Raw genomic sequence first — 18,628 nt, forward strand, 5'->3', positions numbered from 1 at the left:
GTTTTTTCTTTCTATTGTCACTACTGTTGTTGTTGTTGGCATGATTATTAATATTAGTATTTAACAACCTGTGTATTGGTTATTACATGTATATCTATGCACACTGCTAAATGTTTTAGAAAAAAATAATTTTTTTGAGTGTATGCCTTATGCATTTGAATGATAATTCTCTCCGAAGGCCAAAAAGCACAACATCTCAAAACTAATAGGTGCAAGAGATACAAGTGTTTTTGTCTGGTGTCTCATCTTATTGTAAGGCTGAGGCATGGATTTGTTCATGTGATGAACACATGATCAATGGAAGGAAAGCAATGTCACCTTGGCTAATCAAACTCCTCTGCTTCATAGAGGAACTCAGCTCAGTAGACTACAAGAGCGCAGTGTGGTTTTCATCCTGGGGGATCCCAGCAGAAACGGCCTCTAGCCATGCTGGTATTAGCTGCTTTCCAGAGTTTAGCTTTAGTCTCTACTGTACGGCTGCTCACCATGAGCTGGCTTCTGGTTTCCTTGTAAAATATAATTGAACCTCACATTGACATCACACTTTCCTCCCCACAAACCACCCATGCTAGAGAGAAAAAACTAGTTGAAAGACACAGATAAAAAGAAAAAGAAGCCATGAGAACCAGAAAGGAATCTGGGAGTCTTCCAGACCTCAATCTTACATTGATCACAACTACAAGACTGCTAGTTTCAGGCCTAGTCAAAAACAACAATGCAACTTGCAGCAATCCGACCTTATAAAATCAGAGATTGTGACCACATGATGTTAGTGGTTCCACAGTAACCGATTTCCATAGAGATTTGTCTCATAAATTGTCAAACACAGTTTTTGAGCCTCAACTCAGAGCAAATGTGTCAGCAATGTCCACATTACTGTAGCTGTTCAATTATTATGATGTTGAATAGTTATTTGTAACATTACAGAGAATATCAACAAACCTAAAAGCTGCACAGAACTTAAGTCAAGTCACCATTTTTTAGCATTTATACCAGAAGCTTTCAATCATTTAGATCCATTTCTATCATTTAAATAGTTTAAATCGTTGTCACCACACACCTCTGAAAATAATCAATTTATACGAGAGCCCACCATCCTAAAATGTAAAAGGCATCTACAATTAAAAGACTCCATTTAAAATGAAGTTTTGAAAAGTTCTCTCAAGAGGGGTTTAACAGTAAAATAATAATACAAATTACAAACAGCTAAGGTCTATCATTGTTAAATTATTAATCATACCAATTTAATTGGTTCAATAATCCAAGTCACTGTTGATCAATAATTAATCTAATCTATCTCAGTTAAGCAGTTAAGTTGCTCAATAAACTAAATATTGTAAAGAGAGAGAGAGAGAGAGATGTTATGTATGTACTGTAAACATAGTAAAAATACAGCAAATTAACTAATAATTTTGTATTTAACTGTTTTTCATGTAAAAGAACTAAATGATACTGTGTAACTATTATTATGAATGGGTCTAACTCTAATTTATGAACTATATACACACTTATATTTTTACTCATAGGAATGTGTTTATTTGTCTTTTTTAAAACTTCCCTGATATACACAACACTTTTTTTTTCAAAGCAGTGTCAGTTTTTAACAGGAAAGTAATGGAATGAATGCAAAAAAGCTATAGTTTATTTAGTTCATTTAGCAGTTGAATTCATTATTTATAAGGCAAGTGTAGGTGCAAATCAGTGATGTCAAAGCAATGTTACTATTTAATTAAGTTAATATTTTAAGAAATTCTAATTGCCTGACTTAATATTGCTAGCTACTGTACTTAATATTTCTTAAAATAGCCCAACTAAATATTTCTAGTTACCCCAACTTAATTTTTCCATTTCTTCTAGCTTCATTGTCTAGTTACCCCAACTTATTTATTTCTATTTCTTATAACTTCATTGTCTTGTTGCCACAACTTAATTATTATCTTTCTAATAATTTCATTTTCTAGTTGCCACAACTTAATTATTCTATTTCTTATGACTTCATTTTCTAGTTGCCACAGCATATTTTTTCTAGTTACCCTAACTTAATTTTTATATTGCATGCTGTCACTCCAACTTAATTTTCCTAGTTTTTATAAGTACATTTTTCTAGTTGCCCCAACTTAATTTTTTTTATAACCAAATTTACATAGTTTTTTAATAGTCATTTTTCATCAAAATCAAGTTTACATGAACAAAGATTTAATATTGCTGAATAAATGTGGTGCTCGTTGTTAGGTCATGTTATATAATCCATTAATAATCACATTAGTGTTCTGTGTAAGTAAACATTAACAAAGATAAAGTCATGCTTAACAGATGCTTTGTTCATTTTTAATTAATTTTAACTAATCCAATTACTAATGTTTACTAATAACACCAAGTGTTAAGTAAAGTCTTGTAAACCTTGTAAATTGTAAAGTGTTACCATTATTCTTCTGATTAATGCTATTGGTCACTCTTTATTTCTGTCTGTGGATTCTTAAAAACATTGAAACAATAAAAAGTGTTTCAAACAGTTAGCAAACCATTATAGCTTAGCTTGTTTGCATTTCAAGGGTAAAAAAAGGAATATCTGAAAAATCTGTCTGAATATGTACAGTTTTTCATTACTCGAGGAACACTATAACCTCTAAAAAATAAGGGGTATATTGGCATTGATAGCTCTATAAAGAACGTTTAAAATTAATGCAACCTTTTTATGCCAAAAAAAGTACTTTATGGTGCAACAACGCTCTTTAAAAATATTTATATGCTCCTCACACTATAACATTTTTTTTCTTCAATGGCACCTTTCTTTTTAAAAGTGTATCTGTAAATGGTAATTTTTTATGAATTTAAAGAGTGGAAAGAGAGTCCCAGTCTTGCATTTGTAGCCATAGCCAGGAAATAGCCTTTGCATAGCACTTCATCTTTTAAAACATGAGATTTGGGCCAAACGTGTTTAAGGACAGGAAAAAATGAGCGCCCACATAAACTTTATAACCTGTAAGTTCATGCAAAAGCACATCTCAGTTGCCTCAAATCTGCCTATTCTAATAACTGACCAAACACATACAGGATATCCACCTTTTGATGATCAATGCCCTTGTAGCTCCAACTGAGATTGATTTTCAAAACACATTAACGAGATAGTTCACCCATAAATGAACATTTCCTCACTATTTACGGACACTCAAGTGGCTCTAAACTTTTATCTACTCCCTTATTCTGTCGAACACAAAGCTAAATATTTTGAATAATGTTGGGAAAAGCCGCCATTGAAATTACAAACAAATACAATTCAACATTCTTCAATATATCTTTTTGTTTTATTCAACAAAAGAATAAAACAGGTGGGTCAATTATAACGTTATTAAGATTTTTTAATGAACTATCCTTTTAAGATTAAAAAAATAAATGCACCTAATGCACATTTACTCGTAAATCATTTTGTATCTCTAGTTTATTTATAAGCAGAAAAAGTACATTGCAATCTTATTCTGACCAAAGTTACTCCAATCGCATCTGACTTCATAAATTATGAGCAAACTCTCAAACAGTAAACTTTCATGATTGTTTATTACCCTTGTGTACTGTTCAAATCGACTACCCTTTCTTTATGTTCGGGGCTATTTTTGCCTCATTGCCCCTATCACTTATAATGACATTTTTTGATTGCAAAGCCTTGACACCAATAATCATGCATTCTTGATTGTTGCTGATTTTTCCTGTTGGGAAGAGGTAAAACTTTTTAAATGGAGTTCTATGTAGTAAAACAAATAGTGTGCATAAACACATTATATGTGTGTATAAATACACCTACTATGTTTACTATGGTCTGAGAGCTGAGCTGCTTATTTTTTTATTTTCCCATTTACCTGTATATCAAGGTAAGTGTGCAAAGGTCTCTCTCATATTTTCACCCAGTGTCAAGGATTTACAATCAAAAATTTGATTATAATAAAAGTCAATGGGGCAAAAACATTTCAAAGTCCATTTGCTGAGGCACAGAGAAAGTTGTGACCAAATTAAGACTCAAAGTCACCCCAGAGTGGATGAAAATATCACCAACTGTTCAAAACTGTTAATCATTTAAACATATTTATCAGGTAAATGACGACAGGGCTGATAGCTTTGTATTTTCATTACAGCTTGATTAATTTAATCATGCATTTAAAAAAAAACATCTACCTGGGTTTACTTGAGACTGGACAGCTCCTGATAGGTAAAGGAGGATCAGCAGTGGAAAGTGCATCTTCCAAAGCTGCTTCATCTCAGTCGGAGACGGGACGTTCATTCCTGGAGAATGAGACACTCAGTTAGAGAAAACTCATGACTTCATTTTACCACAGACATCCAGGAACTGCTGCTCTAACATGATTCGTCTTCAATGAAACCCGGATAAACTGTACCCGAACAACCTTTGAGAAATTTTCAGCTGTGGTTTAATAGGATAATTCTGTATTTATTTTTTATGTTCCAAAGCTGCATGCATAAAATAATGAGGATTAAAGTAATGGGTTAATTATCAGTTTTTTGACCCTATTAACCCTTTAACACTGTTCAAAATACTTTATGTTCCAAAGAAAAAGAGCTAAGTGAAACAATTTGGAAAAAGCCAGCTTTTTAAGTACATGCAAATGCATTTTAGATGTAGCACTCTGACCTTAAACATGCCTTTAATTAAAATACAAAACTAATAATTTCATATTACATTATATACAAAGGGTGACGCATTGGCGCAGTAGGTAGTGCTGTCGCCTCACAGCAAGAAGGTTGCTGGTTCGAGCCTTGGCTAGGTCAGTTGGCGTTTCTGTGTGGAGTTTGCATGTTCTCCCTGCGTTCCCGTGGGTTTCCTCCGGGTGCTCCGGTTCCCCCCACAGTCTAAAGACATGCAGTTCAGGTAAATTGGGTAAGCTAAATTGTTCATAGTGTAAGAGTGTAAATGAGTGTGTGTGGATGTTTCCCAGAGATGGGTTGCGGCTGGAAGGTCATCCGCTGTGTTAAAACCTGCTGGATAAGTTGGCGGTTCATTCCACTGTGGCGACCACGGATTAAAAGAAAAGAAAATGAATGAATGAACGAGTATATACAAATATGTGCAATCATGACAATTGCATTGAAATAACTGGCCATAATTTGTATATTCAATTTTGATTCTGCCAATACAGAAGAAATGCACCAAGCCAAGCTTAACAGGAAAACATTAGTTATTTTTTGCTACTTTGAGGCGATGGTTTTTAATTTGGTCAATAAAGAGGCAATAACTGCCTGCAGAGCATAATGGAATTTCCATATATTCATTATAGTGACGTGAGAACAGAAACAACTGCTGGTAAAACTTCATAAGGCCTTGCGGCTGCAGTTGAAAAAAATTGTACAAAGACTCCAAGTTCAAAGAGAAAATACACTCTCTCTGGGTTTACTAAGTACTGACCATCAACAGAGTCTTTTATGAAAGTCTGCTTTGTACATGCAGTTGTCAGCAAACACAAACATACCAATAAGGGCCTACTCACACTATGCCATTCGTACCGTGCCCTGGCCCGTTTCCCAGATCGTTTGAGAAGTGTGAGTGCGCTAAATCGGGCTCAAGCATGATTCACTTGGCCGGCCCTGGCCCGGTTGGAAGAGGTGGGCCTGAGCGCGGTTTACTTGGGCTTTGGCGCGGTACACTTGTGTGTGAGTGCAAAAATCTAGCTAGCACATCTTAACATTCACATTTGTTCAGCTTATAGTGCTTTAGTTAAATAGTGCTATAAAAAAAAAAGAGTAAAAGATTGTGCAAATACTTGATTTTTACTGCATTACATTTAAGACGTATATGCAAATATTCTGCAGTATTGCTAAAGTACAGTGTATTTAAAACAGTACATAAAGACAATGTAAAAATAGTGGAATAAAGGAGTTTGAGACAAGTGGACTTATACAGAGAGTATATATTTTGAATTCATATTTTATTGATTAATTTAATTGATACATTTTTATAAATTAGATTAGCTATTTATACAGTATAGCTAATCTAGCTGTTTGGCTAGTAAAATTAAAATGTAGAAAAAATCCTGGTTGCCTTAAATTTTAAAAAACTGGATCAATTGAGTCCATTAAACTTACTTTATATTAAACTGACTTAAAACAGAGTGCCTAACTTATAAAATTAAGGTAGAACACGAATAACTTTGTTTAATAAGTCACAATGAACTAAAAACAAATGCTGTCAGGACTAACTGATCATATACGTTTTTACAGTGCGGAAAACAGATGACTAAAAGTGCAGAATTTTAGGGAAAAAATAAACAGATTCATATGGACTTGCATGAAAGAAGTTAGATTAAAATGCGTTTCTGTTTACCATAAACATATATACTTATTTTTGAATACAACAAAACCAATGAACAAATATAACCCTAAACTGAAACACATTTTCATTAACTTGCAATTGTGTGTCTGAAACATCCTAGTATACTTATTTAAGGTATTAATTTTCATAAGCACTAACTCATCCTCCACCGCACACCATCCCACAATGATACCTCAAAAAGTTCTCATGAGATTATGCATAAATACTTTACATACTGTATTTGCAAATAATTGAATGTATAGGGTAAATTCAGTGGTGTAAAATAACAAATTACAAATACTCAAATTACTGTAATTGAGTAGTTCTTCCTCAGGAATTGAAATTTACTAAGTAGGTTTAAAAATGTGTACTTTTACTTTTACTTTTACTTGCGTCACTACTTTACTTTTTCTTGTCTATAGGGATTAGAATAATCAGTCCTGTGATTCCTGTCAACACAAAGAAGTTAAATCACATCATGATCTTAAGACATGGGCGATTTATAAATGCAGCAAACTGCTTGGAAGCATTGAAAGTGTCCAAGAAAATGTCAATAATCTTTACACACAGTGACAGAGAGACTGTTTATATAATAGGTGTCAATTGCAGTTCCTGGAGGGCTGCAGCTCTGCACAGTTTAGTTTCAACCTTAATTAAACACACCTGATCACAATAATTGGGTCCTTCAGGCTTGTTTGAAACGTAAAGGTAAGTGTGTTGAAGGGTTGGAACTAAACTGTGCAGAGCTGCAGGCCTCCAGTAACTGGAACTGGCCTCTGTGGTTTAGATGCATGTCACTGATGAGAAGATGACGGATGTTTACTGTATATGACCGAAATGGCCGTAAAGTATAACTAAATGCCCTACAGAATGTTACATTTACACACACACACACATACAAATGACATGTAAACACATCAGCTTTTAACAGAGTAATAGTTACTTCTCTTGAGTACTGTTAAAAGGGCTCATTTTTACTCATACTTTGAGTAATATTTACAACAGATACTGTTACTCTACTTGCACTACATGTTTGTGCAAATAACAGTACTTTTACTTGAGTTTAACTTTGAGTATAATCTGTAATCTATAATAATCTGTTGTCAGTAAACAGGCTGTCACACAGACAAGGCTAGCTTTTGTTAGCTTAGCATAACTTCCTTTTGTAGCATTCAGCTATAATCTAACATTTCGTGGCACTGAGTATCTTACTCAACACTATATTCTTGCATTTAGTGAATGTATCATGAATGTGTATATATATATATGTTAACAAAAATAATAAAAGTATTAGTTTACTGGTAAAACATATACAAACATGATGTAAACACAAAGACTTCTAGCTACAAGCACATGCACAGTTGCTTTCCAAAATTACATCTCTGTATAAAAAATTGGCCACAAACATGTTTATAACTGTTAGCCTAAATATTAGCCCATTTGGCTGAATGACAGAGATGTCTGAATGTAATGTTATTGCTCTCTTGAGTTTTTGCTCTGCCAAAGATCTTGCTATATGTTTACAGAAATGGAGCATTTGAATTGGCTGATCATTCAAGCCTTTGTTTGTCTACTTGCATAGAGTATATTTCTTAAAATCACAAGAACAACACTGACCAGGGGAAGTGGACGGTCTGACTATGGGTCAGACGTTACCTCAGAAAGTGTGGAGGTGCCAGGATTAATGACCAGTTCAGTCAAAACAGCACTTCCCCTTTAACCCCTTGAGTACTGGATAAATATTACACAACATGAATGTTTTAAATAACTGTTGACAATATAAAAGCTTAACACACATGATTAGGAGCCTGTTATATTAGAACAGGGGTTTCAAATATTTTATACACTATTGACAAGTTTATCATGTACAGGTTTTTAACAAACTACTGTTAAAGGATTTAATCGGTTGTTTATTAATCTGTCGAAAATGTAGACACGCTCAAAATGATGTTTGCTCTTTATTCAAATGTATTTAAAATGAGCTGAAATAACGTATTTGTTGAGGTTTTTAGGGGACAACTAAATTGTTTTATATTCAATCCACTTAAATTTGTAAAAACATAATTTAATCATGTGTGGAACCAAACATTTTTTACCGTGCATATTAAAACTAGTAATGGTCTTGGTAGCACAGTATTTGTCAGAGACTTTGTCAGTAAAGGCACGTTGCAAAGCTCAAAGATACTTTGTAGTGTACAATTTAACATAATTGCCTCTAAGAGTTACCAATGGAAATAAAACAAACACACACAAGAAATGCACGTATGGCAGACATGAAGTTGGCGTGGACCAATGCACATTCACACGTTTATTTCATTGTTAGTAAATCCAAACGTGAGCGTGAAACCTGACGTATGCTAAGTTTTTGTGCATACGCAGAGTTGATACATGAGGCCCCTAAAATGTTGTTTTGGTCATTCTAAAACGCCTTAACCATTTAAGTATTAGTATTATTATATTATTAATGACTGTCTGTTCACAGTGTGTCGGCATTTGTCTTCTGAGGCGCAGGTCAACTGTTCATATTTGGCACCAGTTAATCAGGAATTATGGAAATGTTGCTTTATTTGCATGCATTTTATGTGATGTTCCTGTTTTGCACATACATTTAATTCGCATCTTTGGATGAAAACATAGCTATGATTGTAGTTTGTTTTCTGGACAATGAAGGAGTTGGAAAATTTGTCGTCTATGGAGGATGAGAGAGCTAAAATATCTTCATTTACATATAAATTATATGTTTTGAAACTGAACTAAGGATTCATATAGTGTATAATGTAGTGTCAAACAAAAAATAAAGTATTGAGCTAAACAATTTAATAAATGCAAAGATAACAAAAAATATGCAAAAATAACATAATTAACATTTTTGGGTGAACTAAGTCTTTTAAAGCAAATTTAGTTTTAATCTGCAACATCAGTCTTACGAGATTAAGGGTGTCCCATCAAGGCCAATGCTGTGGACTACAGCAAAATGAGCTTTAATTATGATGGAGAAAATGAGATGTACATTCTGGACTACAAACAAACGCAGGATTAGTCATTGGTTTTGACTATTACTGCCATGACTCTTGGAACGTCTCAACACATGATTCATGATGTCTTATGTAACATGAAAGACAAATCAAAGTAAAGAAATTATGCAGATCCTATGAAACCCATTTGCCTTTCTTTTCAAAAAGTTCTTTTCCATACAATTAGAAAAAAAAAGCATTAAATAAGTTGGTTTATGCACTGTTTTGACATTGTGACAGAATAGAAAAGAGCACATTTGTTTAGTATAACACACGAACAATTTAGCAAAACCACGAAACTGCACATATGTCTTTCTTATCTAACTATTTCCCTAAGTCAATTTGAAGGAAACATATATTTTAGAATTGAAACAACAGCATGCACATTTGTCAAACTTATATAAGTTCGCTCTATGGTGTTTAACGCTGGAACAAAGTGACTTTGGGTCTCTGCTGGATGCTTTAAGAAGCCAAGAAAAGTCTTCATCGTCAGCCAAAAAAAAACTCTCCTTGCAGGACTGGAGTAGGACTTCCTTGTATACGAACATGTGCGATCTGCCTCTTCTGCCTCATTTATGGTGGAGCGTTTCAAAGAGGTTTTAAAAGACCGTCTAAGGCCTCATTGGCTGATCATACAACACATCCTTTGGCAATTTACTACAGTAATGAAGCACACTAATCAGAGGAACTCCCTAAGGACATGATAATGTTTAACATATGAATAGCAGCATCCACACTTCATCTGAATTGCAGTGTGGATCCAATGCATAAAGCCTGGGATACACCAAGCCATCGTCAGAACTAATTGCCATGACAAGCGACTCAACTGTGTTGTCAACTCGTGATGGCTGCGTCTGGCCGCCTCTGGGCCTACATTCTGTTTATTTACATTCTGCGTCTGCTTGAGAGGCTTTTTTTTTTACATTTGTGGGTGGGAGTATTTGGATTGCCATTTCATAAAAGTAATCCAGGACTGATGCTGCACACATTCAAACTGTAAGCAAGGCAGCGTTTATGGACCATTTTCACAGTACTTCCTTGCCACACAGGGACTCACTTGTGCAAATATGTCTAATAATCTCATAATCCATATTGTTTGCAAAAAGTTAAGAAATGTGACAAAATGACAGCCAGCTTCTTTGTGTTCCCTCTTGACATGTATTGGTTGCTAAGTTTGTCAGTTCATTCATTTATTTACTTTCTTTGCTTTTTGTAGCTGAACAGCCAATCAGAGTGCTCTCTTTTACCGACAACCAACACCGATTCTACATGCAGAATTAGGGAAACTCATGGTAAGCCCGAGTGGTGACACACTAAACAAGCCATTCAAATGCTCAACAAGAGCCTGACGCTGTCCAAAGGCTGACTGTCAGCTTGGTTTGTCTCTGCTTCAAGGAGGAAGGAATTTCATGGTTCTTTATAAACCAGGCACGCATTAATTTATTAATATTGCCTGAGCTGCATTAAATGCCACTGTAAGAAAAAACAATCTGTGAATAAAAACTAAACAAAACAAAATATAAACCACAAAGCAAACAGAAAATCTAAATTAAAACAAAACACAAACAGAAAGCATTAAACAAAACAAAAATATATACAAAACCAAGAGCTTGACCAAACAAAAACAAAACCACAAAATACAAAAAAGCTACAATCAAATAAGAACAAAATCAGACAAAAACCTCTGAAATCAAAAAATCTAAAATGAAACAAAATAAAAAACCACAAAGGAAACAAAAAATATAAAATAAAACACGAACAGAAAGCATTAAACAAACCAAAAATGCTTAAAAAAACCAAGAGCTAGACCAAACAAAACCACAAAATATAGACAAAAACTACGATTAAATAAAAACTACACAAACCAAATCAGAAAAAAAACCTCTGAAATCAATTAAAACCTAAAGCACATGTTAAAACAATCAAACAAAAGAAGAAACAAAAAACAAAGCATAATTAATACAAAATATAAAACAACAGAATCCACAAAGGACACAAAAATTACAAAATAAAACGAAACAAACAGAAAGCATTAAACAAAATATATATAAAAAACCAAGAGCTAGAACAAACAAAACCAAAACCACAAAATACAGAAAATAAATACAATCAAAAAGTACAAATCAAATCAAACAAAAACCTCTGCAATCAAACAAAAAGTAACAATCAAACAAAAAGAAGAAACAAAAACAAAGCAAAACTAATACAAGCAAGAAAAAAGATATCTAAAATAAAATGGAACCCACAAAGGAAACAATAAAACACAACAAAAATGTATACAAAACCAAGAGCTAGACCAAACATAACCAAAACCACAAAAAACAGACAAAACCTACAATCAAATAACAAAACACAAACCATATCAGACAAAAACGTCTGCCATCGAGCAAAAAAGTAAAACACAGATTAAAACAATCAAACAAAAAGAAACAAAAACAAAGCAAAACTAATATACACAAAGAGAAAATATAAAATAAACAAAACACAAACAGAAAGCATTAAACAAAACATAGTATACAAAACCAAGAACAGGACCAAACAAAACCAAAACCTCAAAATATAGGAAATAAATACAATCAAAAAAAGTACAAACCAAATCAGGCAAAAACCTCTGAAATCAAGAAAAAGGTAAAGCACAAATCAAAACAATCAAACAAAACAAGAAACGAAAACAAAGCAAAGGTAATACAAAAAATAATAATAATAAAACGAAACAGAAACCACAAAGGAAACCAAATATCTAAAATAAACAAAACTAACCAATAAGAAAGCATTAAACAAAACTAAAATGTATACATAACCAAGAGCTAGACCTCAGAAAACCAAAACCACAAAATCCAGACAAAGCTACAATCAAGTGAAAACAAAAACAAATCAGATAAAAAGTACAACACAAATTCATACAATAAGTTAAAACAACAAAAGAAGAAACAAAAACAAAGCAAAACTAATATAAACAAGAAATAATAAATCTAAAACCAAACAAAATACAAATCAAACAGAAAGCATAAAACAAAACTAAAAGCTAGACGAAACAAAAATACAAAAAATAAAGAAAAATTAAACGAAAAACACAAAACAAGTTAGATAAAACATCTGAAATCATACCATATAATATCATGTCATGTCATGTCGTCATATGATATATAATGCCATGTCAGAATCAAAGGCTATTTTCATGGCAAACACATTTTATTTCATAATAATTATACAATTAAAAACCACAAACAAATTAATATATAAATTAAGATTTTTAACGTTAATACATGACAAAATTTCTAAAACATTTTTTGAAAACAAACAAAAGTAAAACACAAACCAAAACAAGAAACTACGACAACAAAACAGACAAACAGGCAAAAAGTACCTGTTTAATAATCAATGAAAAACCCTGCAGTGCTTTTGCAGGATTTAAGAGCTCAGTAAGTGTTTTTATAATGAGGAACACCTCAGCTCTTCCATTTCTAAAGTGGCCCTTATAAATGTGCTCTGTCTGTTTGGTTAACATGCGTGACTCTGCAAACCTCTGTGTGAACCCTCAGTCAGAGAGGACACCACACACAGGAAAGAACAGTCCTGACCTGAGTTACAGGACCCTCAATCACTCGCTGCACTGCATACCGGGGGTTACAGCGCAGTGGGGAAACCATACTCTTCACTCAGGGCTTTACTGCCAGCATTTACCACAGTCACATTCCCTAGATCTAAACCCTTTTAACGCTTCGTTAACTGTCAATCCCACACACATCTTTATCAGATCCACTGTAGATCATATTGCTGTAGGCGTTTATTATTAAACTGTGTTGTTTGGTTGAATCCTGTAAAAAATATCTGCTTATAGATCCTTTTCATATTTCATATTACTCAGCAGCAGAAGGCGTCAGAGTTAAGTAAACTTCGAGCACAATGAATGGGAGAATACAACAAATACTTTTTTACAATTTGCCGAAATAATAAAAGAAAAACGACACAATAGTGTCATGAAGGCTTTTAGAAAAAGGAAAAAAAAATAGTGTGAGACTGATGACGGCAGCCAGAGGAGAGAATAATGTCAAATTTACTCTCAGCCCCATAGACACTGCACTACAAACACCTCACATAAGCAGATTTTTGTTTTTGTAATTTGACGCACAGATGATATAATACATAAATAAATGCATATAAAAGTTTGTATATTTAAAAAAAAATCTAAATATTAAAAACTAAAATCAAGGGTTTAAGATTATGATGACCGTTAAACACGTCATAGCAGTCTTGTGAAAAGAGTTTGCATATGTTGTGTTTCCCTTTTATTAATGGTTGTGAATTGTCTTGATCTCTGCTCTGCTGAATTTTGATGTTGAATATTCCACTCTTAGTAGTTTGAAATAATATAATGTATTGTAAAAGAAATAATATAGAAAGATTAAGTCTATAAAATAAAAGAAAATGTAGTGGCAGTAAATTATCAAAGTTTGTGTAGCGTAATAAACAACACCAGCCCAGACAATATATCACTTTAAACTATTAAAAATGTAAATAAAACTCACTTTTTCCAACTTTTAAACGTTAAAAGTTGTTGGAAGAAAGATAAAGGTCCCCTAATGCAATTCAAAAGCATAAATAAACAGGAAAAAAATAAAAACATAAATCACAAAATATAAAAATTATGAATATGTTTAGAGTGTGTTTGAGAATAACGGTGCTAAATTACAAGTTTTGAATCAAATTGCCATAAAAAATGCTGCACAGTTTTCAGATATTTTACAAACAGTTACAAAGGGGTGGCAAATACATGAAATTAAATGTGAAACGTTAACATATAGAAAAACTGTTACATAATAATCTTTGTTGCATTTAAAACTGAACTGAAATATTTCACTATAGTAAGCTGGTACATTAACAGGAAAGTGTCATTTTCATCCAAAATACAGCATTTAAATATGTAGTAAATATAACAGTATAAAAAATGTTATACTTACAAATTCTCTTTATGTCATATATTGATTGAGCTGGATAAAACAATAATAATACTATAAAATATATTCACTGGATTTTTCGCAAATAATAAATAATTAAATAAATAAATATCCACATTTCTTTTCGAATATAAAAAGATCTGACTAACATTTTATAGAAATGTAATATTGGATTGATTTAATTACATTTGTGATTAAATATTTAACATTCTTTCATTTGATTTCTTTTTTGGCTTAGTCCCTTTATTAATCTGGGGTCACCACAGCGGAATGAATTGACAACTTGTCCATCATATGTTTTACGCAGCGGATGTCCTTACAGCTGCACCCATACACACTCAATCACACACATAAACTACAGTCAATTTAGCCTACTCAATTCACTTACAGCACGTCTTTGGACTTGTGGGAGACACCAGAGCACCTGGAGGAAACACACGCGAACACGGAGAGAACATGCAAACTCAACACAAAAATGCCAACTGACCCAGCCGGGACTCGAACTAGCGACCTTCTTGCTGTGAGGTGACAGTGCTAACCACTGAGCCACAGTATGGCCCTTGGATAAAATAGTAATACTGCAAAATATATTCATTGGATTTTTTCCCTAATAGATAAATAAATAAATAATATTAAAAAGTAAGAATCTAAATATACATCTACATTTGTTTTCAGACATAAACCATCTAACTAACAATTTATTTCCCAGAAATGTAATATTTGATTGATTTAATTATTCTTTTAAGAAATATTTGACATTAAAGAAATAACTCCATTATTTTTATTTTATTATTATTATATAAGTATAGTATTATTTTGTTTTTATCTGACTAACAAGTATTTTACGAATATGTAATATATTTAAACATATATTTGAAATGTAACTTTAATATTTGGAATAAATACATTTTTAAATAAATTAATAATAATGAATTATTAAGCACCACAAATTTGTATTTATCACGTTTCACAAAAATTTTATAACCTTTAATTTTCTTAAGCATTTAATGTTTTTATAACATTTTAGTAAACATACATTCAAGTAAACATATTAGAAGAATAGAGGAAATATTGTTTCGGTTTAAATTTTACAATTAGCCTACTATTCATTTTATTCACCAGTAGTGGTGGAAAAAGTACTGAAAAATCATACTGAAGTAAAATTATCAATACTTGCCCGAAACCATGGCACAAGTAGTAAAAGTTTCTGTTGTGAATATTAAGTATGAGTAAAAAGTAGCCCCTTTAAAAGCACTCAAAAGTAGTAAGTAGTTAGCGTTACGCTGTGAAAGTCTAATGCGTTTACAATCAATTTGTGCAGGGATGTGTAAACGTAACATTCTGTAGTGCATTAAGTTATTGTTTAAGGCGTTTGATGATTTCATTCACTATAGGCATCAGTCATCTTCTCATCAATGACGTGCATCTAAACAGTCTCTCTGTCTTTGATTGTAAAGATTTTGGACATCTTCTTGGACACTTTTAATGCTTCCAAGCAGTTTGCTACATTTATAAAGCGCACATGTCTTGAAGTTGTTTAGTATGATAAGATTTAGTTACTATGTGCGATTTGATTGGACAATATTTACAGGCCTGGTTATTCCACTTTAGCAAATCCCCAGAGATAAGACAAGTAGTGACTGCAGAGTAGTGGAGTAAAAGTACTGATACAGCACTAAAAATGTACTCAAGGGAAAGAAAAAGTACACATTTTTAACACAACTTAGTAAATAATAATTCATGAAAAAATGTACTCAATTACAGTTTGAATGTTTGTAATTTGTTACTTTACACCACTGTTCACCAGTAACCTTTAACAACAACTAAATCAATTATACACAAGTTATATTTCACTTACTCAAAGAAATATGAAAAATAGTGAGTATAGTTCACGTTTTTAGCCACATTAAGCATACACTGAAAATCCCATCACTTTTCATTTTGTCTTCGTCAGTGATTTATTAATTTTTTGTTTGGAGTTCACTACTCACAGTTTTTTTAAAATGTCCTCCACTACTGCTGCCCTGCACAGAAACATGCGGTGACTTACAGCCTCCTCATTTTATGGGCTTCATGCTAAAACACACTTCAGGCAGAGTGTGAACAGAGCAGATGATCTCAGCCACAGTGAAACTGAAGCAAACATATGGAAATACTGGAGAGCGGCTTCTAAAACCCTCATATGTGCTACACACACACACACACACACACACACACACACACACACACACACACACACACACACACCACACACCACACACCACACACACACACACACACACACACACACACACACACACACACACACACACACACACATTCACTGCATAGCATACAATTAAAGGACCAGTGCTGTCTAAACTGGCAACAGCCCAAAGAGGCCATTCCTCGTGTCACGTTTCATGCGCTTCACACTGACTGATTCTGCAAAGAGCCAGATGAGAATAATTGAAGGAGACGTGGCCAGTAATAGGAGATTCGTCTCTAAACGCAGTCGTGTGTGTTGTATGCTGCATTATAAAGCTGTCAGTGTCATGATTCTATCACTTGAGGCAACAAAGTGACCAAATATTTCACAATATGAATATTTTTCAAACCGAGACTGGCATAAACAGTACTTTCATGCCAGTCATATTTGATATTTTGGCTTTCTATAGTGTTTTTGTCTTTTCCTAATAAAGAAAACCTCCAAAATACAATTTCTTTTTGTTTACTTTATTATTTTGTGTCACTCGATTTCAGTTACAATATATATTCATAAAGGCTTGCTAGTTCAAATGGGTTTTTCTTCAGCATTGAGCCAATAATCTTAACCTCAGAGGCACTTATGACAAACTTTGGAATTTTATTTATGTCTGTATTTTACAGGTTTCGCTAAGAGATTTGTTCATATGTAATATGCCTGATTATTGACATTTTATTCTGCACAAAAACTGTTGGCTGTTTACAGTGCCAGCCCATCCTTTGCAGGCAATATAGGCGGTCGCCTAGGGCCCCGCGTTTCCTAGAGGGGTCAACAAACGCTGCTCTTACTGTACATTATATTTACTGTAAACATAAGCATGAGAATGAGCATGAAAATTTAAATAGCAAGCATTGCACAATGCACAAACCCTATTAAAGGCCATACACTTTACAACGGTGAGAAAAAAAAATAACTTCCACATTTCATTAAAAGATTAGCTCTGTATAACTCATACATGACATATAGCTGACAGCAATAATAAATACAAAACAACAGTATGAATAAAAACAGAAAATATTAGAAACATACCCAGCAACACCACACTCTGTTTATGTTGGGTGAACTACGCCAGACTCAGGCTATTGGGTAAACTAGAATGATGTAACGTATTCCTACACTGATTCCACATATCTCTTCAAATTGCTCATGTTGGATGTAAAGCCCAAAAAAGTGTCATTGCTATTTTTTGTTATTTTTATTTTTAATCTTTTAATAAATTGAAATGTCATCCAAACCCGGAGCCGAAAAAAGAAAGAAAAGAAAAGCAAGCTCAAAGTAAAGGTGTGTTCTGCTACGCAAAATACATTATTTAGTAGTGCAGAATTAGGACTTGTTTTAACAAATGCATGATCAAACAGTGCATGATCACAGAAATACTTGTGTGATACGTGAGACAAAAAGAGGCCACATTTAGCATGTTTCATTAAATAATCAATTAAAAAGCCCATATTATACATGAAATAGGGTCATATCTTGGTTGTAAAGGTCTCCAACAACAGTCTAATATGCATGCAAGGTCAAAAAACACTTTCATGGTCTTATAATCTGCATTTATTTTTACCTAATTATCCCAGCGACTCCTGTATGAATCGTTCAGTGATTCATTTGTTCCCAAACCCCACCTTAGCGCGAAGCTAATCTGCGCTGATTGGACCAATGACAGTCTGTCGCGATTGGTCGACTGCCTTCAGTCAGAGAGTGAAATGCCCAATAGCTAATCAGCAATATAGAAAGTAATCACAGTTCATACACGCTCGATAGTGTAGGCGTGGACTTTAGCTGCCACACACAGACAAAAACACACACACACCTCCGGATGACAACGCTCCCGCTTCCGCCCGCACCCGCCAGGTTTAGCCTGAACCCGACCGCTCCCGCTCATATGAAGAATTTGTTGTCCCGGTGCCCGCCCCGCCCCGTTTTCTGCCCGCCGCGCCCGATCCTGCTAAAGAGCGGGGGAGAACAAAACCAAAAATCACCCAGCTATACAGTCCAGACAGCCAAGCTGTCTGTATAAACACACACACAGCACCAAGCACACACACACAGACAAAGTTCTCTCTCTCTCTCTCTCTCTCTCATATGCGCGCGTGCT

At 33.7% G+C, this 18,628-nt stretch overlaps 1 protein-coding gene across 16 annotated transcripts in view; it reads right to left on the reverse strand.

Annotated features, from left to right (window-relative positions):
• Positions 1–18,628, reverse strand: part of ddr2a (discoidin domain receptor tyrosine kinase 2a) — a 72,787-nt gene that overhangs the window by 38,541 nt on the left and 15,618 nt on the right. For 12 of the 16 annotated variants that reach the window (XM_073905880.1, XM_073905877.1, XM_073905879.1 and 9 more), the window contains exon 2: positions 4,168–4,275. In XM_073905880.1, the coding sequence (XP_073761981.1) occupies positions 4,168–4,273 (106 nt within the window). In that variant the 5' untranslated portion in view covers positions 4,274–4,275. Of the gene's footprint in view, positions 1–4,167; positions 4,276–7,933; positions 8,007–18,628 lie in introns of those variants that run through there. The other 4 variants (XM_073905878.1, XM_073905881.1, XM_073905876.1 and 1 more) reach the window with 1 other exon arrangement.

This window comes from Danio rerio, chromosome 6, assembly GCF_049306965.1.
Source record: "Danio rerio strain Tuebingen ecotype United States chromosome 6, GRCz12tu, whole genome shotgun sequence".
NCBI lineage: Eukaryota > Metazoa > Chordata > Actinopteri > Cypriniformes > Danionidae > Danio > Danio rerio.